The sequence below is a fragment of the Dermochelys coriacea genome, chromosome 4 (genome assembly GCF_009764565.3).
Source record: "Dermochelys coriacea isolate rDerCor1 chromosome 4, rDerCor1.pri.v4, whole genome shotgun sequence".
NCBI classification, from domain to species: domain Eukaryota; kingdom Metazoa; phylum Chordata; order Testudines; family Dermochelyidae; genus Dermochelys; species Dermochelys coriacea.
Genome location: NC_050071.1, coordinates 62,168,960 through 62,196,098, shown reverse-complemented (window position 1 = coordinate 62,196,098; position 27,139 = coordinate 62,168,960). Strand labels below are relative to the sequence as shown.

The 27,139-nt window shown below is 39.4% G+C and overlaps 1 protein-coding gene across 4 annotated transcripts; it reads left to right on the top strand.

Annotated features, from left to right (window-relative positions):
* On the top strand, positions 1–27,139 carry PLRG1 (pleiotropic regulator 1). Of its 4 annotated transcripts, none has more exons than XM_038399627.2 (15): positions 1–307; positions 2,212–2,318; positions 3,444–3,586; positions 4,857–4,910; positions 5,997–6,090; positions 9,653–9,743; positions 9,995–10,096; positions 15,332–15,424; positions 16,267–16,416; positions 16,506–16,607; positions 17,432–17,534; positions 18,556–18,664; positions 20,441–20,580; positions 23,895–24,088; positions 25,427–27,139. In XM_038399627.2, the coding sequence occupies exons 1-15, from the start codon at positions 299–301 to the stop codon at positions 25,484–25,486; spliced, it is 1,551 nt and encodes a 516-aa protein (XP_038255555.1). In that variant the 5' UTR covers positions 1–298; the 3' UTR covers positions 25,487–27,139. The 4 variants fall into 4 exon arrangements, with proteins under 4 accessions (XP_038255555.1, XP_043369122.1, XP_043369121.1 ...); XM_043513187.1 differs by having other exon boundaries at positions 213–893; XM_043513186.1 differs by having other exon boundaries at positions 220–502.

The window sequence follows — 27,139 nt, the reverse complement described above, 5'->3', positions numbered from 1 at the left end:
CAGCGCCCAGTGCCCCTTGCCGTGGCCACCGCCCTAGGCGTAGCAGCGTCAGAAACGGATCCTGACACCTTCCCCCCCAGCCCCTGCTCTGGGCACCACGTGCGGGGTGGAAGGACTCGAACCCGCAGCTGCCCAAGCCGCGGGCCCCGCCCCCTCAGCGCTGCCGTTCGCGATCGAAGGCGCATGCGTCTTTGTCAGCGCGTCAGCTCCGGGGCAGGCGGGCAGGCGCCGGAAGTGTCTCCATAGCGGAACGGGCAGAGGGTGCGCGGCCCGTCTCTTGCTGGGGGCAGCGGGCACCATGGTGGAGGTGAGAGAGCGGCCTCGGCCCGCCCCTGTGGGTGGGGCTGTCGGGCCCTCGAAACCCCAGCGCCCCCCCCCCCCCGCCCCGGGTGAGGGCCTTGCCGCTGCCGAAGCGAGGAGCACCCGGCCCGGAGCACCGGGCGGGGGATTCCGGCCTCCCACTGCCCCTGAAGCAGCGATTAGCCCCCTCCCCCCGTTTCCGGTATGCCCCGTGGTGGGGTTTGTTCCGCCCGGCGCGAGGGATGAGCTGAGCCGCAGGCCGAGGCGTGGGGGCGAGGCTGGGACCCCGCATCCCCCGTGGGACCGAACCCGCCCGCCGCCAGCCTCGCGCAGCAGTGGCGGTGAACCGGGCTCTGGGGCAGCTGCCGGTCGCCCTTGTGGTGCGTACAGTAACGAGCGAGGGGACGAGTGTGTTGGGTCCCGGGCGGGGGGCTGCCCCTCGCCCCAGGGCAGCGTCTGCACGAAGCGAAGGCGCCTCGGAGGCCGCTGGTCGCTGGCAAGCTACCGCAGAAAACCTTCCCGTTTTGAACCCTTCGGGGAAGGTGTCGCCGCCCTGCTCCTTGGCAGCAATGCGAGCACCCCTGTGCTGCCCTGTCAGCTTTAAACCCGACAACGAGTCTCCCAGTCTCTCTGGTCCTTGGTCTCTGTTAACATTATCAGTGGGTTTGACAAGCGTTTAAGATTATGCTGCGGCGTTTATATAGAGTTCTTGCAGGTGAAACTGGACAGAAAGCCACTCACTTCACATAAAGAAAAGGAGTACTTGTGGCACCTTAGAGACTAACAAATTTATTAGAGCATAAGCTTTCGTGAGCTACAGCCCACTTCATCGGATGCGAAAGCTTATGCTCTAATAAATTTGTTAGTCTCTAAGGTGCCACAAGTCCTCCTTTTCTTTTCGCGAATACAGACTAACACGGCTGCTACTCTGAAACCTGTCATTGGACTATAGTTACTCCAGCATCTGTTGTAATTCTTGTTTCTGTTTTTAGTTTGGATTCAATTCCCATTTGTAAAAGAAACTAATATATGCTTTAGTTGCCAGTTATTTACATAGCACTTATAAAAGACACATTTCTTAAGTGTTGATGAAAGAGAGATAGTATAGATGGTACTAAGCACGTCACTCAGACATTCCTAAAGTTTTTGAAACTTGATGTCTGTCTACGACTCAGGGCCCTCTTCCTGGGTCTTCGGGAAGAGAAAATGCTAATACAGTTGTGGTAGAAAAACTAACATTTGATATTAGAATTACCATTAAAGTTTTGTTAATCTGCTTATGAGTTCTTGTTCACAGCTCAGTAAAGTTCTAGACCTTTTCTTTTAAAAACAAAACAATTTGATTAATTAAATGAAAACAAGTGCTATTGATTTTGAGCCCAAAATAACACTACTGTACAGTTTTCTGATCAGAGGCATACACAAAGGTGACATAATGTACATGGCACTTTATAAATCTTTTTTTTTCTTTTGCTTGTTTATTTAGGCAAGAAAATAAAATTTATAGGGAGTCCTGCTCTCTGACTCACTTGCTTTATTGGCTGCTTATAAAAATGGAGCTGGCAAGCATGAGTGAAAAGCTTTTTTGTTTGTGTCTCCATTAAATTCACCTATGTGCCTATAGTTGGAAACACAGAATGTTGATCAGAGTTTTGGCTTGCTATTTTTGATCATCACAGTATCCCATGAAAGGGAGAAGTAGTTAATTATTGATTTAAATTTGGAAATGAAACTCTCTCACACCAAATTATATTTTTTAGCACTCAAGCACAACTGTGTACTTTAGCCAACTAAACAGAGTCCATTTCTTATATACAGAAGGCAAGAAACACTACTTCAATTTTCATTGCCATTTTCAGGTTTTTCATTAAATTATTGCCACATATATAATTAAATGTATCTTCTCTGCAGGAAGTGCAGAAACACTCTGTGCACACATTAGTGTTCAGATCCTTGAAGAGAACCCATGATATGTTTGTGGCTGATAATGCAAAGCCTATACCATTAGATGATGTAAGGTAAGAACAGCCATCATAAAATAATTGGTATGTCTAAAAACGTTAATGTGAGGCAGGCACTCCTTTGCAACTGTTTCTAGCGCTGGCTGAAACTCAGGATTTCCAGTTCACTTTAAATTTGGTTTCATTTAAAAAATTTTGAATTTGGTCCAATTCAGATTTAATTATAAACTGAAAATTCCCCTAAAAGATTAGTTTTGGAAACACCTACACATGATGTTTCTAAAATAAAATATGAATCTGGGGAGAAGCAGCTGCTGTCTGAAATTGACATTTAGTAGTGCTGAAACTGACAAAAATGTCATTTTCAGTCAGCAGCTGCTGGGTCTGTAGCTCTGGGGCTGCTCACCATGAAGAGTGCCCTTGGGCCAGTGACCTCAGGGCTTCCAGACTCCTAGCAGCCTGAGAGTCTGGAAGCCCTGGGATTCCTGGTCCCAGGGCAGTCTTCATGGTGGGGCTCCCCAGATCCACGAAGTGTGGAAGCCAGTACCAGGACCTCCAGGCTCCCAGCTCCATAGCAGGGAGCCTGGAAATCCTGGCGCAAGCTGAGGCTCCCAGGGTTTACAGTTTCCCTGCTGTGAAGCCAGGAGCCTATGTTCCGAGAGCCATCCTGGCTAGGTCTGGAGCTTACAGGGCTGTTTGGCTCTTAGCTCTGTGACAAGGACTTTGACAGCCTTGCCATGGTGGGGCTGCCATGGAGTTGTGGTTCCTGGAAGCCTGGGATCGCCTGCTCTGGGGCAGCCTGCATGGCGTAACTACTATGGAGCTTCAGACCGTGGAAGCTCAGGGTTCCCAGCAGCTGCCAGGTGAGCTGGTAGGGAACCAGGCAGATTTCCATAAGAACCCTGCCTGTGATTCTGCAAAAGGTAGTTGAATCTGGTTCACTTCTGTAATACATTTCAGGCTTGGCAAAATAGTTTCATTAAAAAATTTCTGACTAGCTCTAATTATCATCCAAGTCTGATAGTGTACATTCAGACTCTTGGGCAAAACTGCTATCTGGTGATAATGAAAGGAAAATATTAGCATAGCTAATATTTAAAAATATTTTAAAAATAAACATTTTTAAATGAATAATATATTAGAAGATCAAGATTTAATATATTTTGTTGTTTTCTTAAACAGCCACAAATTAAAGATGTCAATCAAGCTTCGCACAGATTATGGTTCTGTGCTGCACATGCCTATTCTGAAGGAAAATTTTAGAGAGAAGGAGTCTCCGAATACAGGGGATCTCTATGGACATAAACAGTATCCTGCAAATCAAGGTTAGTGTGCCATTACTAGTTAACCAAAATTAAATTTCAAGATCACTATGATATAGCCTAAGGGAAATACTTGTAAGGAAAACCTCTATTTTTCATTGTCTTGTATTCTACTGGCGAATGTCCATACAACGTAAACTGTTTGGAACAGGGAAGGTGTTTATCTGTTTGTGGTACAATGTTACGCAAATAATAAGGTTCAAAAACATAATGGGTATTTGGTGTAGGTGGCAGAGAGAAAACAAGACTTTGTGTTCTTCTAGTTTGCCACCAATGGTGGTGGTAAAGAATGTGTGAAGTGTTGGCTAAGAATGATATAGAACTTTTTCAACTGCCTTTAGATATGTAGGTATCAAAAATAAAGCGAAAATATCTTATATTTAAGTATGAATTACTCACTGAAGGAGGAATCCCTTTTTCCCTTTCTGTTAAAACTCTTCTAGTGGCACATGACGTGTTCCTTGAGATTTTTTAACTTCTGGTTGATCCCTTCTACTGTGATATGTTGCTCTTTTCTCAAGAGTGCCTCACATCTTCATGCTGTAGTTGAGATTTTCTTTTCAAAAGATCTTGCTTGAAAACCTTCTGAGAGAGTGACAGGTAGAGAGAGGCTGGCATGGTGAGGACTCTTAAGAAGACAAGGAAAAAAAACCATTGTATTTTGCCTTCCTTTTTTTCCTTTTCCAATCTCGTATAAATTTCATTATCTTAGCTTAATAACTTGATTAGCTCTTCTCTAAAATTATCATACATTCCAGGTGGAACATTCATTTGTTGGGTAACAGAATCATTTTTCTTACTGGCTGAGCTTCTCTAATGCATCCTTATCTGTATGAAATATACTTTTTAGTTTTTTTGTGAGGGACTAGTGTTCCTAAAGCGAAGTCATTGTTGGTAGTAAGCGGTAGCATCAGCATTTCAAAGAATGGTGGTTTTCTGATCAATACCAGATACCTTTCTTACACAGTGGAGAGTAAAAGAAACAAAGGGAAATAGGGAGCACTCAGGTACTGCAGTGTTATAACTTAGATGCAACTGCCATTTTTGCTGGTTGCTGACATGCTACGATTTTTGTAATTGATAATTTATTTTAGTGTTTATAACAAAAAGCAAAAAGAAAAGGAGTACTTGTGGCACCTTAGAAAAATTTGTTAGTCTCTAAGGTGTCGCAAGTACTCCTTTTCTTTTTGCGAATACAGACTAACATGGCTGCTACTCTGAAACCTGTCATTAAACAAAAAGCAATAATTAAGAAAAATATTCTGTTATTTAGGACAAGAACTTGAATATTTGATAACAGGTACACATCCATATCCACCTGGTCCTGGTGAGTAAAATTTTATATAAAAATATCATCTATTTTTTCACACACAAATGATATAAAAACTATTTAAAAAATCAGGAAATTCAGAGTTTATGCTGATGATCTAGACTGGATAGGTTTAGCTTCAACTGTGAATTTTATTGATAAACAAATTTTAATAAGGATGTTCTCATTTGGGTGTTAATGAAACTCTTCTGACTGGCTATATTAGAAGAAAGTTGTGGAAAAATAGATAGGCAGTAGCTCTAAAATATTTTCTACTTTGGGTATCTACAGGAGGCCTCAACTACATTGACTTTAGTGGGAGTTTTGTTTGAATCAGGTCTGTGGTATCATACCCCATATATTTTTACAGTTTAAATGGAATGGTTCAGAAAGTGGGCGATATTTACTGTTTATAGAATTGGAAAAGTATAGTTTCATTATCAAAGTATATGCTGTAGGAGACATTGAAACTGTTTTTTTGGTATAGAAAAAATGAATTTAATCTGAGTGCTAGTGTCCAATACTTGAAACATTGGTTAAGAGAGGTGGAACAAATTCTCTAGCCTTGTGCAAAAGCACAGTAAAAGCATTTTGAACAGGTATGCCTTAAGGGAAGGGGACAGAATCTCACTCCCAACCCCTAATATTGCAATTTATGGAGGGCTGATGGTTTTATAGTTCCTACACTACCCCTACAGTATCAGCCAGTGAGTTTAGAAAGTCATGGGTTTTCTTGCTGTCTCTTCTGTAACTTACCCCAAAACGAACTCCACCCACGCTGGGTTCTCTGTTCACAGTGTTTAGGGGAAGGGGTGTGCACACCGGAGGCATTTCTTGTCTCTTGTAATAGAGCCCTACCACTGCCAGTCAAGCCCTGTATGTGCCCCTGTAGTGTTGAGTCACCGTGCAAAGGATTTGAACCAAAATGAACAATAACCTTATTTTATTTAGCTTTATGATATTCTTATCTGTCAGCTATGTCAATGAATGACAAAGATTTCTTTGTTACCAAAATATTCAACTATATATAACAGTTGCGATACAAAAATGCTAATGGATCTCTGACCAGATTTATTTGTGCTTTTTGTAACTTTCTTTTATAAGGTGTGGCTCTGACAGCAGACACTAAGATCCAGAGAATGCCCAGTGAATCAGCTGCTCAGTCCTTAGCTGTGGCACTTCCTCCTTCTCAGTCCAGGTACTGCTAAATTATTTTCTTAAACATTTTTTTAATAACCTATAACCAAGGTAAAAAACATAACCTGGATTTAATGATGAAAGAATCTTTCTTCAGACAAAAACGCCCTCAAATGATCTACTTTTCTTTTTAAATCAATAAATAAAAATACTAACATTAGCTTGGAAATTGCAAATTAAGATTGCATTTTGTAGTTAAACACTAAATCACTAGAGAATATGCTCAAGCAAAAATTAATGTCACCCAAGCAATCTTAATTTTGCTCCAGTAGTGCCACACATAGCAATCAGATTATAGTATGCTTAGCCTTCCACCGAACAGGTTTTTTAAGATGAAGAATTTATTTTTTTTTTGTGGTGGTTAGATTAATTTGTTTGGATAGAAGAGTAAAGTTATCACAGAATCCCGAAGTAGGACTGTTAGGAAAAATATGGATGACTATAACTGCATTTGCATATATTTTGTTTTTTCTTAAGCAGAACCTTTACTTGGAATGGCCAAGCTTTTCCATGCTTGTGGGTTTTTTGAGAAAAGTATTGTGTTTTCAAGATGATGGTGATGATGATGATAATGGTGGTTGGGAAGACACTAAAGTAGAAGGCAGTCTTTCAGTCTTAACTCTGAGCTAATTTTTTTTTTGCTTGCAGTAACTGATTACATATCTTTTTCTGCAACCTATAAGTTTTAATCCAGCACCATAAACAGTGTTGTTCTTTTAATATACAAAAAAATTCTACTGTGCTATTTTGCAATCATCACAGTTCCTACTCACATGGTTCTATGTCTTATTTGTAATTTCTCTCTCTTTTTGCCCCAATTCCCATGCAGATTCACAGTCATTTATCTATTCTCTGTTCTGTACATCTCTAATCATAATATTTGTTGAGTGTGAATAATGATCTTATTTTGAGTTTTATTGTTTGTCTTCACACATTATTGAACTTTCACACAATAGCTCATAATAACAATATAGGATACCCTACCTCAAGCAAAATAGTTTTATTTTTCATTTCTGGTATCTATTAACTTTTCCTGAAACTTAATTGTTCATAAGAACAACTTCTTTCTTGATATGCTGTACAGAAATCCTTGATAACTTTTGATCTACCTTCCGGCAATCAAAGCATGTGATAGTCAGACGTGGGCTTCACATTTAGTATATCTTTAGAGGGATACTTTCCACTTAAAATCACACCTTCCTGAAGTTTTTTTTTTAATTTTTTTTTTCCTATTCTTGGTAAAAGTTAAGTGCTGAAGGCCGGAATGTCATTGCCATGGTAACACTATCCAGGGATTGCTTGTCTGTTACAAGTGCTTAGTGCAGTGGTCCCCAACCTGGGGTGCGCACCCAGGGGAGTGCAGAAGAACATTCCAGGGGAGAGCACAGTGGAGCCGGCTCCAGCCCCAGTGGGGGACGGGGAGGGAGCACCATGCTTCCAATCCCACTCCGCCCCCTGCTCCATCTGCAGCCCAGCTCTGCCCTCCTTCCTCCTTCACTCCCAGACCAGCTCCACCTCTGTCCCCGACTCCCCTATCCCCAGTTCTTCCCCCAGCTCTGCCTTCAGCCCGGGCTCAGCTGCTGAGGAAGCATGGCTGTCCAGTAATGGAGGGGAGCGTGGACGATTCCATTAATGGTAAAGGGGGGCCATGACTGGAAAAGTTTGCGCACCACTGGCTAAATGCTTCCATTTGTGGAGTTCTGATGTTATTAGCACCGGCAGAGAATGCAGCCTGCTAATTCAGCAAACCTTGATGTTGCTCATAATACAGACCACAAGCTCAGTTCAGTAATGAAGGTGCTCGGTCAGTTTATTGTCGATGAAGCACTGTCCTAGGACGCCATAGAAGCTACAGTACACTAACAAATGTACGTCTGTGAAACGGACCGGCTCAGACAGCAGTTGGCGTCTCCACTGTCCCCTAAGCTGGACAAAGGTGCCCCTCCTATTACTTCTCCTTTTGTTCACTGATACAAACAAGTTATGTATTACACTCCCAACATGGTTAGTTACCAACCTTATCCTTGTACCTACTAGTTGGAGTAAAACATCCTTTTCCATTAGCCTGTCAACCCATCCTTATCTTACGAGCAATCGGTGTGTTCCTGTACCATCTCTTAAGAATGTGTTTATGTAGTTACTTGAGAACTCTGGGTGTTCTTGTACCATTCTCTCCGGTCAGGAATGTGCTTACTTGGTTAGCCAATATCTAGTGTGTTGTTTTGCCAAGACCAGGCCTATTCTAGTTCACAGCATTTGGTTCACACTGTTAGTTATGCCTAGAGCTCCAGCAAAGCTTACAAAAGTAATACCTGAGATTAATACAACAGAAGGGGTGGCGGAGGGGTGTGTGGAATTTCCCTATTAATTCAGTCTGTTTACTTTGTTTCACAGCACTATGTATATCACCAGGTTCTGCTGTTAGTTTGTAGTTTTTTCCCCACACAGTACCAGAAAAAAACCACGTTTTAAAAAAAGGTGGGGGGGCTAGTTTTAGGTTCTACACTGGCCTTATGAGTCTTCCTGACAATTTTTTTTTTCTATCACATTTCCCTTTTAAAAAAAACTTTTTTTTTTTTTTTTTTTAAAATGTAGTAGATTCCAAGTGATCATTTACCTTAATTTCATTACTGACGCTGAATAAGAAAAGCTGGTGGCTGCACTATGTACTGTAGCACCAGATATCTAGAGCTGGGGAAATTATTTGGATCTCTTGTTCTCTAGAATGGAATGAAATCTCTGAAGCTGGAACTTAGGAGGAAATGGCTAATGTTTATTACAGTAGTGCCTCCTGGTGTCAGATTACTCTGTCAGCATTGGTATGGGGGGGGGGGGAGAAACAGTGCTGGCCTTGTGCACAATAATGTTTGGGGCCTCTTTATACAACTTCCACTCCTCCTGTGTGCTTTCAAAACCCCTTATGCTGTGGTCGTTCCTCTTCTCATCACCAGTTTATAAGAATCCACAGTTTGTAATTCTCTCAGCTGGCTTCAGACCAGATGTTAGATTTATGGGGAGCCCAAGTTGAGCAGAGATCTGCAAAGAAAAGTAGATTCTTCAATAAAAATATTTTGAATGCTTTACAGATTTTAATTTAACTTTTGAGTAAGGCATATTAGAATAGAATTCTAGAACTGGAAGGGACCTCGAGAGGTTATCTAGTCCAGTCCCCTGCATTCAAGGCAGGGCTAAGTATTATCTAGACCATCCCTGATGGGTGTTAATTCAACCTGCTCTTAAAAATCCCCAATGATGGAGATTCCACAACCTCCCTAGGCAATTTATTCCAGTGCTTAATGACCCTGACAGTTAAAAGGTTTTTTCTAATGTCCAACCTAAACCGCCCTTGCTGCAATTTAAGCCCATTGCTTCTTGTCCTATCCACAGCAGTTAACAACATTTTTCTCCCTCCTCCTTGTAACAACCTTTTATGTATTTGAAAACTGTTATCATGCCCCCTCTGTCTTGTCTTCTCCAGATTTAACAAACCCAATTTTTTAAGTCTTCCCTCACTATTTTAAAGTGCTTCCTATTCATTGTTCAGAACTTTTTTCTCTATCCAGGTTAGAGGCAAATCGTACTGCTGCTGGTGTGGGTGATATTTACAGACATGCCGGGATTCCGGAGCGTGCACAGCCTCCTGGTTTGTCCATGGTGAGATTCTTATAATACATAACTCTTCTAATAGTGATGATGTAATCTTTTACTAAATTGGGTTCAGATTCTGTAATTAGCTCCAGGCAGCAGTCCTATGCAGTCATCTTGATGGAAAGAGGCTGACCAAAATGTGAGGCCTTGAGAGGAAGGAGCATCCTCAAGGCTTTGAAAGGGGTGCAAGAAACTCCAGAGTTGAGTGGAGAGTGTTTGTCATAGAACATAATCGTAACCTTCTGTTCAATTTATAGGCTCTGATGGAAGCAGGTGGGAACAAAAACTCTGCGTTGATTGCAAAGAAAGCTCCAACAATGCCCAAACCTCAATGGCATCCACCATGGAAACTGTACAGAGTAAGTTGGAAACATGCAACAGAATAAAAAGGAGTATTACATTTTCTATAGTTATACTCAAGCCCATATTTTAAAATTTTATTTATCTTACCCCATAAAGGAATTAAACAGTCAATTTAAAAAATCAAGCCTCTGTCTGAAATGTGAGTGTACCTCCAGCCTATTAGAGGTATCACCTGAAAAGAAAAATTAGAATAAACTATTTTAGAGTTTTTTCCCATTTTGTTTACTTCATATGTTTGGCATCATATTGTTTATAAATACTCATTTTCCCCTCTTGTTTGTATGGGTCTTTCATTTAACAGTGAGTGAAAAGAAAAAGAGAGAGAAACTTAGAGTGACTCCTGGGCAGATGTAATACCTGTGTGATCAGATTCCAGGGAGCCAGCCGAGGTCACTCAATTAGGTCACTCAAAGAATGGGGCAGACAACCCAATAGCTGGTGGCTATTTTAATACTTAGATTTACCAAGTCAGCACTAAACAGCTTCTGTTATACCTTACTGGTCACTCAGAAGTCCAAACCACAGTTCCCTTAAAGTAACCCAGCCTCAGGCCTCCACCTAGTTACCCAAGTCAAATATGATTAATGAAAATCTTATTCATCATATAAAAGAAAAGGTTCTACCAATCCCAAAGGACTGGACATATTACTTTCCAGATTAATGAATATTCCAGATCTTACCCAAATGCATACATACTTATAGCCAATTCTTCTTAACTAAACTAAAATTTATTAGAAAAGAGAGAGTATAGGTTAAAAGATCAATGTACATACAGAGTTCAATTCTTGAGGTTCAGATACATAGCAGAGATGGTGAGCTTTGTAGTTGTAAAGAGTTCTTTTAGAAAGTAGTCCATAGGTTATAGTCCAATGTCCAATATCATATTCAAGGTGTTTCCAGCTGAACTGGGACCTCAATATTGCAACTCAAACTTCCCCTGATGAAGTTTAAGCAGATATTAGTTAAAAGGGATTGGGACCCAAGGATCTTTTATACAATTTCAAGTCTTCTTTGACACGGCGGAGTCCCTTTGGGAACAATAAGTAATTAGGGCAACTTTAAAGTAGTTCATCTCATTAAACTGACTTCACACTTGGTAAGGCAACTCACATTTTTTCATGTATTTATCCCTGCTCCTGTATTTTCCACTCCATGTATCTGATGAAGTGTGTTACAGCCCACAAAAGCTTCTGCCCAGATAAATTTCTTAGTCTCTAAGGTGCCATGAGGTCTCCTCCCTGTTTTTGATGATACAGACTAGCAGGCTACCACTCTGAAACCTGTCACAGATACTTAGATATACAAATTAACATAAGGCAATTGCCTGTTCCTCCACCATTCACAGGTGATTTGCTATACATTTCAAGGAGAGATGAATACAGTGATATCCCGTATTTACAATTCATTTAAATGCTAGGATGTTCTTTTGATATCTGAATTATCAGAATACAGCATAGACAGGGACTGTTGATTACATTGTTGACCTTTACCCATAAATATGTAAATACACAAAAACACAAACAACATCTCCCCATATATTTTTAAGGCTTGAATTTGAGTAATTTATCCTGCAGGACGTTTAACCCTTTCTGGTCATGTCACAACCTGAAACTACTTTTAACTAATTTTTTAAAATTGACTAGATTTCCAGTAGGCAACCCTGCAATTGCTACTCTAACAGTGTTAACAGATCATAATGAAATAAAAGCATTAATATAATTTTTAAATACAAACACTATTGGAGAATTTTTCAATAAATCTGACCAGTTTTACCTAACATGAATACTGTCTAAACACTGTTGAATTATCACTTCATTTAGAACTGCTTGACCTGTATGTGCTTGAGCTCAATCTAAACGTTGCATTAATGTTAATTGTTGCCTTAATTTTATTCTCTCAGATGATACTAATTAGTATTTCTCAGTTATCACCAAGGTACCTGAATACCTTGTGAAATGAGTATATGGAAAAATAAGCATGAAGGGGAAAAATTCTAAAGGTATATGGTAGAAAAAAAATGAAAACAATGAAACACTCCCTTTAGATAAACACATTACTTAAAGGAAAAGTTTACATAATATGAAACTCAAGTAGCTTCCGGGCTCAGAGAAATGGTCTGGTTACTGAAGGAAGATCAGACTTAATTGTGAGAGACTGGAAAATCTTACTAATGCTAAGTTACCAGAGGAGTATCTTATCTTGTTAGCACAGTTCAGCTAGTGTATAGTGCCTTTTTATGTACACTTGATGTTTTGTAAATATTTACTGAAGATTTATTATTCATGAACCTGTGGTTAATGTAAAGAAAAGTCTTCTTGAAAAACAGTTGAGCACAAAGGAATGTGTAAGAGTATGATGTAAGATTAGAGCTCTGCAGCAATTCAATTCTAAAAATTAAGAGGCAAATTTTATCTTTGGTGCAACAGAGTCAAAAAGGAAACAAGTAAATAGTGGCTGGGACAGTTTAATAAGGAAACCAGGACTTCAGAGATAATTGTTGTATATAACTGAAGATGACATGGTGGAAGGTTCAGTACCGTAGTCTGCCTGCAGCTCCTGATCAGTCATGGCCCAGCATTAGCTGTTAAAACCCCAAAAGGGAGCAAGGCTGGGTCACCAGGTGCATTGAACCCATGTGTAAAGGGGAGCCTTGATTGGGTTCAGTTTGTTTTAGCACTGTGGCCCTGATTCTCCACTACACCTGAGCTGCACTCTAATATAATGGAGAGTGATAGCCACAGAAAATAGAATGTCTTCCAGATCCAGTGCTGCCCAGAAAATAGAGCAACAGGAGGATGAGGTTTAGTGAAGCTCTGCTTTACCATACTTCCTCTCATGCCTATTCACAGAATGCCTCTGACATGCCCACAGTCTCCCCTTATGCTGGGCGGGGGATGCGGAGAGTGGTTAGTTTAGGAGGCAGCAGCGCTACCTCCACCAGCGCTGCACTGGTGGAAAATTTTTCCTATGCAAGAGGAATTGGCCACTGGTGGTCTCCAGCTGTTTTAAGGCCACTTTGAACCACCGGGCCTTAGGACTTGATCATTGGTCTCTGGTCCACTATCTATTATATAATATGTGCTCTATAGCTATATATGTATTTCTTGCAGATGTTACTATCACATAATTCAATGAAGAATGTTTTCTTTAGAAGACATGGCCTAAAGCTATGGTTATGGAAATGCAAATAGATAGCCTTTCAGTTATTTTTTTCCTTCATGTTCACGTAGCCTATAATTTTACTGGATTTTTTAAAAACTGATTTTTAATGCTTCTGTAAGGTCCTTGGTGGATTACCCTGGAAACTGAAGTTCCTGCTATTTATAGAATAGGTAGCACCTGGGCAAGGGTAATGTCATTTTCTCTCACCCCACAACTGAAAGAGCCAACTTTAGGGAGGGCATATCACAGTCTACTCGCTATACCCTCCTGCTAGCTGTCCTAGGGATTAGCTCCGCCAGTGGGTGCGCCCTCTTCCGGTGGTACCTCTCCTGCGATCGTCTCCACTTTCAGACTGACGTCACTCCACGAACCGCAGCATCATCTTCGTGAGTCGGCCCTCCGGCCTTGGGTAGTATTGGTGATGGGTATCACTGTCCATTTTCCACCACTTCCCCAGTGGCTAATGGGGTGAACCCAGGCCCTTTCACTACTGCAGCTCCCACCCCAGGGCCACTGTAGATAGCAGTCTCGTGTGGCACTTCTTTACCTTCTCTCTGTCCTGCTACAATTCCCTGGGTCACTTCCCCACAGCCTTGATACTCATCCTGTGGCCTTCAGCTGTCCAGTCTCAGCAGCCAGCCAGGAGCTCCTTCTTGCTTCTCTGGTTCCTGCCAGCAGTACTCCAGCACTCTCAGCCTGTTAGAGACACAGTCCTCACTCCTGACTCTGTCCCTGCAGCTCCTTTTTATGTAAGCCCACTGGGCCCTAATTGACTGCTCCTTGCAGCCTCTCTCCCGTTGGCTGTTTCCCTTGCAGCCTGCCTAGGCTGCTTGGAGGACTCACCTCCACTTCTCCTCTCTAGGGCAGGGTATGGTTAATCCCTTCCATACCTGCGTGGGGTAGACAACCCATCACACACCCTCCCTCTGAAGCCCTCGGGGTGAGGTATGGATACACCCGGCCCTGTAGCTACCTAACTTGTGCCTGCAGATCATCCCTCGCTTTTTCTGTTTCAACTGGAGACACACATTTTCCTGGTCCTTCATAACATACTTGAGCCATTCGCTTTGGAACACTAAGTCTCCTTCTGCTGTTTGCAAGGCCTGCTCAGAAACTGCCAGTTTCTCCTGAAGCTCCTTTATTTGCTCTGCAGGGTCCTTCAATGCCCCCTTCATTCAGGGTTGGTGTCCCCGCAGTAGCCTGCTGTGCCACTGTGTACTCCAGCTCTCTCCTTCTTCTAGGGACACAGACACCTCTTCTTGAGCTCCCACCTACCCACTGACTGACTCTGTCCCTACAGATCCTTTTATGTGAGCCCATTGAACCCTGATTGGCTACTCCTTACAGCCTCTCTCCCATTGGCTATTTCCCTTGTAGCCTCTATGAGCCCCTTAGAGGACTCACTTCCACTCTAGGGCAGGGCACAGTTAATCCCTTCTCCACCTGTGTGGGGTGGACACACCCCATCGCAAATGGGATGGTAGTTCATTCTCAGTATCAACTCATTAATTGGTGCATCAACCTAACAAGGTTGCTGGTTAATTCCAGTTGTGATGGATTGTATTTTTTTCATGCGGACACACCTATCTGGGGAGAACTGGACTGAAATTGCCAGATTTACTTCTCGACTATGATGGTCAGTCAGCTGATAACATCTTTCTGTAAATGTTGTTGAATGAGTACTGGCAGTTCACGTAGCTGTATGGGACTGTAGAAGAGAGGCAGCCAAGACATGATCCTTGCCGAGGAATCTAAATGGTGATCTACAATCATTTCTGACATGATATGGATTTGAATCAATGACTTATAGGTGAAGGTTTCTCTCCCACTACAAATCCCCTGAGCTATCCAGTTTCTCATATTTTGACACTTAAGTGTCCATTATTCTTCTTCTATTTCAGTCAATATTTAACTTTATTTTCCAGATCTAATTTTAGATCTCTGATTTTATTGTGAAACATTATAATTCTTGAGCTAATATTGATGGAAATTCAGAAGTAGAGTTAACAACAACTATGTCAACAAATGTATCTTCATTTTGATTCAGCAGACTTTTATTATTTCTAAAGGTTATCAGTGGTCACCTGGGCTGGGTGAGATGTATTGCAGTTGAACCGGGAAATCAGTGGTTTGTTACTGGCTCTGCTGACAGAACTATAAAGGTAAGGAATGGAAGGAAGGATTGGTGAATTATGGTCCCAGTTTAACTTTACTTTCTCACTCACTTCTTAAATGTTTTCAGCTGTTGGAAATGGTTTCTTGATTGTTTTGCACAGAACAGTCAGCTCTAAAACACATTTTCTTTCACTATCTGGCCACTCATCTTCTGGAGGATTACTTTCTGTGTGAGATCTGATTCATCGAACATTCCAAAGTTAGGATTAGCATTAATATTGAAACCTCTAGACGATTGATACTCAGAGCTCAGTGATTCAGGAGCCAAATTAGTGATCAACATTAACCAAAAGAGCCACTGTATGTGAATTCATTGTTTCATTTACGAGATAGATATAGGAAAAAGTGTGTATATAAATTATTTATAATTATTCTCCGCAAAATACTGACCAAATATTTTATCAATTACAATTGGTTAATAACAGTAAAAGTATCCTTATTGGTTGGTTAAGTGTTCATGTCATGTTCCCTGTCAATACCCGACCAGGCCAGGAAGCTAATGATCCAACCAGTGAACCAAATTCGATGATGAATCTTGGTCATGTGCCAGCTGAGGCATGTAGCACATATACTAAGAAGAATAATTAAATCACAGTGTTTTAATATCGTGTGCTACAAAGAGCCATAGGAGACACATTAAAGAGCTACTTGTGGCTCGTGAGCCTTAGTCTGAGTATCACTGTTCTAGACCCGATGATGCTAATGAGATAAGTCTGTATGCTAATTTAGTTCTTAAACCTTAATTATGCATGATAGATTTGCCTAGGGTATAACTATATAGTGCTTTGATATCGGGTTAACTTACAAATATTTATATCTATCAATACAGATCTGGGACCTTGCTAGTGGCAAATTAAAATTGTCTTTGACGGGGCACATTAGTACTGTACGAGGGGTGATAGTAAGTGGAAGAAGTCCATACCTCTTCTCTTGTGGAGAAGATAAACAGGTGAAGTGCTGGGATCTCGAATATAATAAGGTAAGTTTAGACTTCTTTGGTCAAAGCACAATGACTAAAAGATTGTTCTTTTAAATATCCAGTTAACTAAAGTCCATTTATCCATCTAGGTTATTAGGCATTACCATGGTCACCTAAGTGCAGTTTATGGTTTGGACTTGCACCCAACAATAGACGTGCTGGTAACATGTAGCAGAGATTCAACTGCACGAGTAAGTAAAACAGTGAGATTTAACTTTGTTACATGTCCACTTTTATAAATTAAAAAACCTGTAAGCATACGAAAATTAATACATAAGTAGGAAACTTGTATTATCTACATGAACTCCTTTACCAAAAATGCCATACCTTTTTACCTTCACTTATTGCATTAAGTCCCTGCCCTGGTCAGACAGAAACCTGAGTGAAAACCACAAGTTGAAGGTCAACTCACTTGGACTCTGACAGTCCAATGAATGAGCAAAAATTCCAGTATTGAGAGCTCTCTACCAGGAGCACTCTGCCTCCAGTTTCCAGACATTTAAATCTAGGAACCTTTAATTCTTGAGCTCCTCTGCTAATTTCAGGTCCTGCAATGGCTCATGGAGAGAGGGATTGTTTTGGTAATCAGGATTGGTCTATAAAGACCAAATCATGTTGGTCTTTATAGATTAAAATTGAAGCATTGAGTTGTGCTCAACAGTGTATAGAGGGCTAGTGGATTCTTAAATATTACTTACAGCTGAGCCCACTAATAAATATTATTTAGTTAGTTAAGAATCTTTAGTCTTTAAAGTTTTTTTGGCCTGAGAGAGTAGTACAGCTTTATGGTGACTGGCTTTAAATAAAGTTGTCCTGATTCCTTAGAATACATTGAATGGCAGCTTTTCCATGTTTTTTCAATAGCTTGCACAGTTCTGTGATGAATTTATAAGTCAAAAGTATGGTAGTTTCATTTGTCAGGATTGTGGCATGTAATCCATGCAATCAATGATAGGACCTAAAAAATGATGAATATATATTTTCTTGACTAATGGAATTTACTGTGCTCTCATAGATTTGGGATGTGAGGACAAAAGCCAGCGTGCATACATTAGCGGGACACACAAATGCAGTGGCAACAGTGAAGTGCCAAGCTGCGGAACCACAGATTATTACAGGTATGGTATATGTTGTTTCCCAAATTGAATTACTCAAAACCAGCTAACTATGCATATAACTCCTCTATATAAGCACACATTCATATCACTGTTACCTTCATTGATTAATCTCAATTAATCACATTTGTTTTTCCAATTTGCTGTGTCTTGTATTAAATCAGTTGGTAAGCTGTTGGAGGCAAACAAGGACCATATATTGCGATGTTTGTGCCGGGCTCTGGTCTCTTTGGAGCTAATGTAATAAAAAAAACCCCTGCAACATTAATGCAAAAATATGGTTGTGTTTAAGTACAAGTCAGGTAATGCAGAAGTAAAGGTTCTGATAGTAACACTGCACATATATAGTATTTCCAATTACTAGTTCGCCCATTAGTAATGTGCCTAATTATAGGTAGTATGTATTATTCAATAAAAACTTTACTTTCTGCATTTCTGGACTCTTCTTGTGCTTAAATATTCTTACTTTTTTTTTCATTTAATATGTAAAATGATGTTTGAGTGGTTCTTTTCATGTCCATGAAATCACGCAAGGGGAAAAGTCAATGTAAGTGTAAATAATACAGTGCATTAATACAGTGTAAATAAGAGGAAATACAAAAAAACGAAAGGGAAGAATTTCAGATTGTACAGTTAAGTGTAAAAATGAGGTGTCAACCCCAGTATATCAAAAGCCATATATGGTCAAAATCCAACTTAGTTGCATGATGACAACTTGCATTCCTTTCTAGTTTCAAACTAGATCAAATAATCTTCATTCCTTCTCTTAAACGTTTTTAATGTTGCTGTAGACTGCTAAAAGCCAATATGTTTTACTTCAGAAGTGGTTGTACATCAGTACTTACTAAAGATCACTGTATCTAGTTAGTATGTTTGTCAAGCACTTTTAGGATGAAACACTTTGTTTTAATTTATTAGAAACTCCTGTATATCAGATTTGGTTGTCCAAACAAAAGTTGGTAGTGTTTATAGTATATACCGTTTGTCTTTTTTTTCCTTTTTTTTTTTTTTTTTTAAATCATAGGAAGCCATGATACCACAATACGACTGTGGGACTTAGTGGCAGGAAAAACTCGTGTCACTTTGACAAATCACAAGAAATCTGTAAGAGCAGTTGTATTGCATCCAAGACAGTAAGTTTTCCTCGTTCCTTTAGCCCTTCACAGTTTGTAATATGTGACAGGAGAAGCAAACTAACATTAGTTTTATATGTACTACCCAGTCTAGCAAATAAAGAGTTCAAAAATATATACTCAACAGGAAACCATTGCAATTAAGGTATCTGAGAAGCAGTTATTGACACCGATTCAGCTCCACTGGGGTTAGTATTGTTGTGGAGATCTGCTGTAGATTCTTAAGCACCAGCGTTAGATGACACTGCACTTTCACCAGTGGCACTAGGACTCCCAATGTTGATGGAGCTGAATCTTAAAAGAAAATGGGGAGGTTTTGCAAATTTTCTTTTGTACACAAGCCCTGAGTTGAGAGTAGTTAATACCATGGTGATGGGCTGTCAGATTTAGTATCCTGTCTTTGCATTTGCCAGTATCAGATGCTTCTAAGGCAGGTGTGTTTAAAAAAAAAAAAAAGCAAGCCCTGTAGTAGGTAGGTATGGAATAATCTGTCTATTAGATAATCTTCCCGTTCCTAATCTCACTCAGAAGTGTTTTGTGCATTGAAGCATAATTCCAATAAAGATTCCTAGGATACCTACCCTATTAATGATATAGAAAAGGATGACACATGATTATGATATGGCTGCATCTGATTCCTTTAATTTCAGTCTCCTCCTTACAAAACTTCAGAATCTGTGTGAATTGAATTGGTTCTAGTCCAGCTCCGGTACTGAACATTTTACAGAGCCACCTCTTATCATTATTAGGAGTCTGAGCAGAGAAGCTAAAGATGTGTTGAACACAGAGACTGAACTACCCTCTCACACCTAGAGAGCTTATATTTGTTTGTTAGAAAACTTTCAGCACAAGGCCTTGTCAGCTGTGCACCTTTCACAAACTCTATTTACTTAATCTGTCCTATTCTTTATCTGGATTAATTGACCGGTAACCCCAGTTCAGTATGACTATTTCTTTTAAAATGTCAGTGAACTGCTTTGAGTATGCCTGATTAAAAATATTCTAAGATGCTTTTAAACTTTGCTGCCCAGATCAAATATGTGAAGACTCATTTGAAAATGAGGGAACTAAGTTATTTAAGGGTGATTCAGCTATTCATACAAATTAGCTTTTGGAAGTTAACTGTTTCTCTGTAGAGGTGCCTTGCACACTGTTGCATAGATTTAGAAAACTGACAAAATGGTCATTCTTTCTTTGTCTTCAATATTCTTAACAAGGAAATCTGCAAAAGTGCACTTGTCCAGTAATGTGTGAGATCTTTTGAAAATGCTGTGTCTCTTAACTTTTCTGATGGTACTTCTGTGCATGAGTATTGCCAGAATAAAAATGCAAGCCAGTTTAAATTTGGGAAACTGTAAAAGCTAATGTTCATGTGTTCTTATTGAGAATTACTATTTCTCTGAAACTTTTATTATCTTCATTAATTAATACCTGAAAACAAAACAAACAAAAATACCTTTCGTGTGGTTATGTAGTCCAATTAATAAAATGAAAAACAAATGTAGTGAAACATAGCAGAGTTACATAACTAACATTTGCATTATAAGAAAGTAATGTATATAAATAGTGTATGTAAATATAAAAGTTTGTTTTTATAAACTGGCTATTTTGGAAAAATGGTAATTTAGTGATAAGTAGTTTAGGAAATAACATTCAGCATCTGCCATATACAATTGTAGCTTTAGGAGTGATATGCTACTCTGAAATGAATTATTAATAACATGATATGATTTAACTATTTTTTAACTCTCCTTTACTGTGCTAATCTTGTTCCAGTTATACATTTGCATCTGGTTCTCCAGATAACATTAAACAGTGGAAATTCCCAGATGGAAACTTCATTCAAAATCTTTCTGGTCATAATGCTATTATCAACACGTTGGCTGTGAATTCCGATGGAGTGTTGGTATCAGGAGGTAAATTTAAACAACTTGATTTTTTTCTTTGTGTATGCATTTAAGCCTAAATCCTTAGCCAAAGATGCATCTTAAGTAGGTGGGCTAAGTAACCCCTGGAGACGTGAGGAGAAGTTATCCTTCCTTGCACAGTCTCTGTTGTCTCCCAGTCTCAGTGATTAATTGGGGGCAAAGGTGGGGGAGGGAGCCCAGGCCCACCCTCTACTCTGGGCTCCAGCCCAGGGACCCTAATAGTATCAGCTATGGTAGCTGACCTTTTAGAAACATGGCATGTACAATTCCCTGGGCTACTTCCCCCCACAGCAGCCCTCACTTCCTCAAGCTCCACTTCACCCTTACCTCAGGGCCTCCTTCCTTGTGCCTGATATGGTGTGTACTACTCAGCCTCTCCAACCGCACAACTTCTTCCCACAGCTCCTGACATGCACACCCGCCTGACTGACTGGGAGGCTTTTAACAAGTTTCAGCCAGCCCCTGATTGGCTTCAGGTGTCCCAATCAACCTAGCATTCTCCCTGCCTTCTGGAAAGTTCTTAATTGGCCCCAGGTATCTTAATTGACCTGTAGCAGCTGCCATTTCACTTATCCTGGTACCAGGGATTTGTTTAGCCTGGAGCTAATGTATCCATCTCCCACTGCTTTTCTTTAGCCATCTGGCCTTGCCCCGTCACACAGTGTATATAGATGTACTCAGTCATGTCTAAGTAATAAGTAAAATAAGTAATCAGGATAGCTCCTAGAAGTCCCAACTGAAATCAGGGCCCCATTCTGCTAGGATACAGTACAAACATAGTGAGAGGGTAGTGTATGGCTTTAGACAGCTAACCGTCTATAGATGAGACAGACAAAGGGTGGGCGAAGGGAAGTATTATCTTCTGTTTGCAGACAGAGGACTGATTGTCATTTTGCCCAGGATCACATAGGGAGCCAGAGTCAAAGTAGGAATTTAATTCAGATCTCCAGAGCCCCAGTCCAGTGCCTTAACTACAAGACCAACTTTTTTTACTTTCTTCTTTTTACTCCTTGTAGCATTGAAGAACCAGTAAAGCTATGGGAGAGTGAACTGAGATTGTATTCTAGTTTATGCACTACTCACAGAATTATTATATGTTACAATTGCAGATAAAATTCTTCCTTTGGTTTTACTTGGGCAAATCTGTTGTACACATGTAACCAAGGGTAGAATTTGGTTCACAGAATCATACCTGAGCCAGAAAATGCAGCTTTTCCTTCCTTTAAGGATGAGTTTGCAGAAAGACTGTTCGTGATAAACATTTTTTTATTTGTAAATGGAGCATGTTTGCTCTGGAAGTCATTGAGAGAAATCACTTTTCAGAGGAGAATCATACTTTATTTAAACACCTAAATGTTAGTTATTGTCACATTTAGTGTAGCGTTAAGCATAGGGGGTCAGTTTATTCTGATTGTTTTTAAATACAGGTAAGTGGGCTTTCTTTTTAAATATAAACTAAATCTGTATTTGTCATCATAAATAATAGTTCACAGCCTTAAGGATTTATGCAAATTGTGTGGGTAAAAGCTTTTAAAAACAGGTTCTTTTTTATTTAATTCTAGATGATTTTGAAGGATAAATTCTGCAAGGGCCTTGTAGGAGCATTTGTACTGGTTTTAGTATGAAACCGGGCTGCTGCTATTCTGTAGGCAGCCCCTTTGAAATAATTGAAGCTTATAGAGAAACTAGTTTCTTTCCACAGATCAAAATTGCTGTTCTAGTCAGAACTATATTTTAAAGACTACTTTAAAAAACTGGGACCCTACAAAAACCGGTGTTCTTGAAAATCAGCACACAGTCTGCCACAACTTCAAAGAAACTAACGCTGAAATAAGATATATTTAATGTTTAAAGTCTTACCTTAGAAAAGACACTTCATGAAATGTCTGGATTCCATACCTGGCTGGTATTAGTGCACAAATTAAACTCTGGTTTGACTAGGTGGCACATGTATCATAACTGAAACATTGCTTTGATAATGGGTCTTTCCAAACATGGATCTCGGATCCATGGAACTACCTTAAACTGATGCGACTGGCAATGATATTGGCTCTAGTTTATTCTGAAGGAGCTTCTATAAACTTTACATAAGAACATAAGAATGGCTTTACTGGGTCAGACCAAAGATTCGTCTAGCCTGGTATCCTGTCTTCCGACAGTGGCCAGTGCCAGGTGTCCTAGAGGGAATGAGCAGAACAGGTAATCATCAAGTGATCTATCCCCTGTCGCTCATTCCCAGCTTCTGGCAAACAGAGTCTAAGGATACCATTCCTGCTCATCCTGGCTAATAGCCATTGATTGGACCTATCCTCCATGAATTTATCTAGTTCTTTTTTGAACCCTGTTATGGTCTTGGCCTTCACAACATCCTCTGGCAAGGAGTTCCACAGGTGGACTGCATTGTGTGAAGAAATACTTCCTTTTATTTGTTTTAAACCTGCGGCCTATTAATTTCATTTGGTGACCCCTAGTTCTTGTATTATGAGATGTAGTAAACAGCACTTACTTACCTACTTTCTCTACACCAATCATGATTTTATAGACCTCAATCATATCTCCCCTTAGCTGTCTTTTTCCAAGCTGAAAAGTCCCAGTCTTATTAATTTCTCCTCATACTGAAGCCATTCCATACCCCTAATAATTTTTGTTGCCCTTTTCTGAATCTTTTCCAATTCCAATATATCTTTTTTGAGATGGGGCGACCAAATCTGCACACGGTATTCAAGTTGTGGGCGTACCATGGATTTATATAGAGGCAACATGATATTTTCTATCCTATTATCCATCCCTTTCTTAATTATTCCCAGCATTCTGTTTGCTTTTTTGACTACTGCTGCACATTGAGTGGATGATTTCAGAGAATTATCCACAGTGACTCCAAGATCTTTCTTGAGTGGTAACAGCTAATTTAGACCTAATTTAAATTTATGCAAGGTCATAAATCCTGTAGTATTTCTAATTAATTCATAATTGAATATAGAAATACCATCCCATTTGTAATGCCATATGCTACCAAGTGGGGAATTGGAGTTCAAGATTCCGGCATCATCATCTGTTCCCAGACAGACTAAGGAAAACTTGGATGAACTCCAGAGGGATCTGCAGCCCTCCCTCTTCATTGGGAAGAGAACAAGGAAACCAAAAGGAAATGGGGAATCTATTGAGGTGCAATAAACTATTCTAATTGAGTGTTTTGGCTAACCAGTTCAAACCTGTGGATTTCCTCATGCATTAGTCTGAGGTTCAGAGTGCTACCCTTATAGAAAGGGATTTAATAAAATACCGATTTTTCTCTCTTTCAGCTGATAATGGCACTATGCATCTTTGGGACTGGAGAACTGGGTATAATTTCCAGAGAGTACATGCAGCTGTGCAGCCTGGTTCTTTGGACAGTGAATCAGGAATATTTGCTTGTGCATTTGACCAGTCAGAAAGCAGATTGCTCACTGCTGAAGCTGATAAAACCATAAAGGTGTACAGAGAAGATGATACTGCGGTATGCTGAAGTGTCTTAATTGCATTTTCCTGAAGTCCACAGTTTCAAGACAAAATTAACAGTCAGGTTTTCTGCAGAAATATTTTATTCAGGTTAAGGTTGCAACATTTATATCCGAGAGGAAAATAGTAGCGTGTCTAATAATATGTGGACTGTGGCTAGCTTCTGCACTAGTGATTACCTGTTAACTGTAGTATAGGAAGCCTGTCTAAAGGAGGTCCATCTGTTCAAATACAGAACTCCCCTTGTGATGCAGCATGGGGCTATCTTATTCCAAAAAGAGTTTGCATTGCAAATTGAGGCCAGTGTAGTGGTGTGCCTGGTTGTAATCTTCAAGACAAAGATGCAATTTAAAAGGAGTACATTACTCTTCTTTATGTGATACCCTATAGAATAGCTTATAAGGCAAGCAGACTGGAATCTAGGGTAGACAACTTATTTTCAAAGTACTACACTTTGTTAAAAGTGTACATCAAGGAATGGGATCAGTTACTGTATAAAGAAAAGGAGTACTTGTGGCACTTTAGAGACTAACAAATTTATTTGAGCATAAACTTTCGTGAGCTACAGTCTCTAAGGTGCCAGAAGTACTCCTTTTCTTTTTGAGAATACAGACTAACACGGCTGCTACTCTGAAACGAGTTACTGTATAGTCACTCTATATAATAAGTGTGTGTAACACATGGAATCTAATCATAGTTTTTGGACTTTCTGGACCACTAGGCACTACTATAATACAAATAATAGATATGAATAGGGTGAGATAATGTTACTTTGCACTTACATGTTGCCCTCCATCTGAGGATTTAAGAGTGCATTACAAATAATGAATTAGCACCTCAATATCTCTTGTAGGTAGCTGTTTTCCCCACTTGGGAGGAAATAAGGCACACGGGTTAAAGAACTTGCCCATGGTCACATAGCATATCAGTGGCAGAACTGAGTAGAGCCCAACTCTGCTGACTCCCAGACCTGTGCTCTGATCACCAGAAAATTCTTCTTAACCTGTCATTGACCTCTCATGATCTTGTTTTTCCCACCCAAAATATTCACAAAAACGAGATTCGTCCAGGACTTCCAGTGGTGGGAAAGGGAGGAGGAACAGAGTTAACTATTTTATTCTTTTATTATTCATTTATTCTTAAGTAAAATTCTAGCTAAAGCAAATACATAAACTGTTCAATATTATAAATATATGAATATAGTGTAGCTATGAAATTTATAGTATGTAATGTGTAACCAGTCTTTAAACCATAAATTAATTATAGCTTAGTTTACAGTTAAAAATAACTTTACTACAATTTCAGACTTTATTTTTGTTACTTTTTTTTTTTCCAGACTGAAGAAACTCATCCTGTCAGCTGGAAACCAGAAATTATCAAGAGAAAGCGATTTTAATGAGGCAACATCTGCATAGTTATGCTATCATTTTGTTTTGTCTTTCCTGAGAGCATTATGCTCTGTATAGAACTACAAAGCAGGAACTCAGCTAAAGTCATTGCTGTTTCACCCTGTTGCTTTACAATAAATTTTGTTTCTATTAGGGTTTTGTCTTTTTTTTTTTTTTTTTAAATAATCCCAGGAAACCAGATGCAGCTGTTAACTGTTTGACTTTTGTTCATGAATAGGATAGACATACAGGTGGTTATTTTATTATATATTCATTGTGTACAAGAGCTCTGAAGATAGTTTGTTGAGCCAGTTTTTCTGGAATACCCTTGTTTGGCTCCAAGAACTAATGACAAACTTATACACAGAGGTCATTCTGCAGGATTTTTCTTAGAGAATGAGATTTTTAGAGCAGTATTGTTTACCCCTTATTACTGTTAAATTACTCTGTCACTGAGTAATGAAACCATCAAGGAGGCAGGGCTATATGACAATTATGTGCTTTGCTTCATGAATGTGAGCCACTGAGCATCGCCAGAGATTGTACTATTTGGTGAAACTGAGTTTAAAGTCTTTTTTTTTTTTTTCCCATTAGAAAAACTTTTACCTTGTACCTAAAATTTGGGTAGTAAGGTATGAAAGTAAAATCTGTTTGGACCCTTACAGTGAATATTTTATAGTTATATTTTAAAGTGTCATTGTCAAGATGTTCAGGACCAAATGACTTGTCTTGTTTAATTATATTTTGTCTTTATCAATTATCAAAATCATACATGATTCCTCTTATAAAACTGTTTTAAACCATTATTTTGGTGCTAAAACTCTTCTGAATTAGATTTGGAGGCTGTGAATCATATCTTAATGTTACAACTTACCACTGCAGTATTGAGACATTTGTAATATTTGAAAAATAACTTGGTATTCATGAAAGGTGATGAATTAATAACCCTAGAAAGACAAATCTTTAATCTGTTTACAGAACATTCAAGTGATGGGCAGCGGAAGTGCAAGCAAATTTGTATCATTTTGTCAGTGAGCTCAGTCCTATTCTGAAGTAATTTCACATAGGGGAGAAAGTATTTGTAATTGACCCTGACCCTGACCTTGGCCTCAATCCTTGGTTTTCCAGGTGATACTGTTAACAAAGAGTTGTGATGGTGGTTTTCATATTGTGAATATGTACCTGTCCATTAAGAACTTTTGCTATGGCCACTAGTTGTATATTAGCAACTTCTAGTTGCTGCAAACTTGGCTTTGATATTCAGAGCTGTGAACTAGTGGTGGGAGAACTGCCAGTTCTCAGAGCCCTCTGTTTCAGAGAATTTTTAAATTTGGGTCATTTATAATGCAGGTAAGTATGTTAACGTTGTAAGAGTAGTTAAACATTAATTAATGCTTTCTAAAAGATTTTAGAAAGAACACAGTCTTGTATACATCCTTTGCTGAATACTATATCTAAAAATAATAGACTGGATAGTGTCCTTTTAAAACACTCCATGCAGCTTAAAACAGTTGCACTTTGGTTTAAGTGTTAATAACACATACCTAAAGTGTTATGTCCACAATGTAGGAAGTTTTATGCATATAATTGCAATAATTTTGTTCAGTTGCTATACATCAAATTTTATTGTATTTCAGGTCAAGGTACTTCAAGGCATGAAA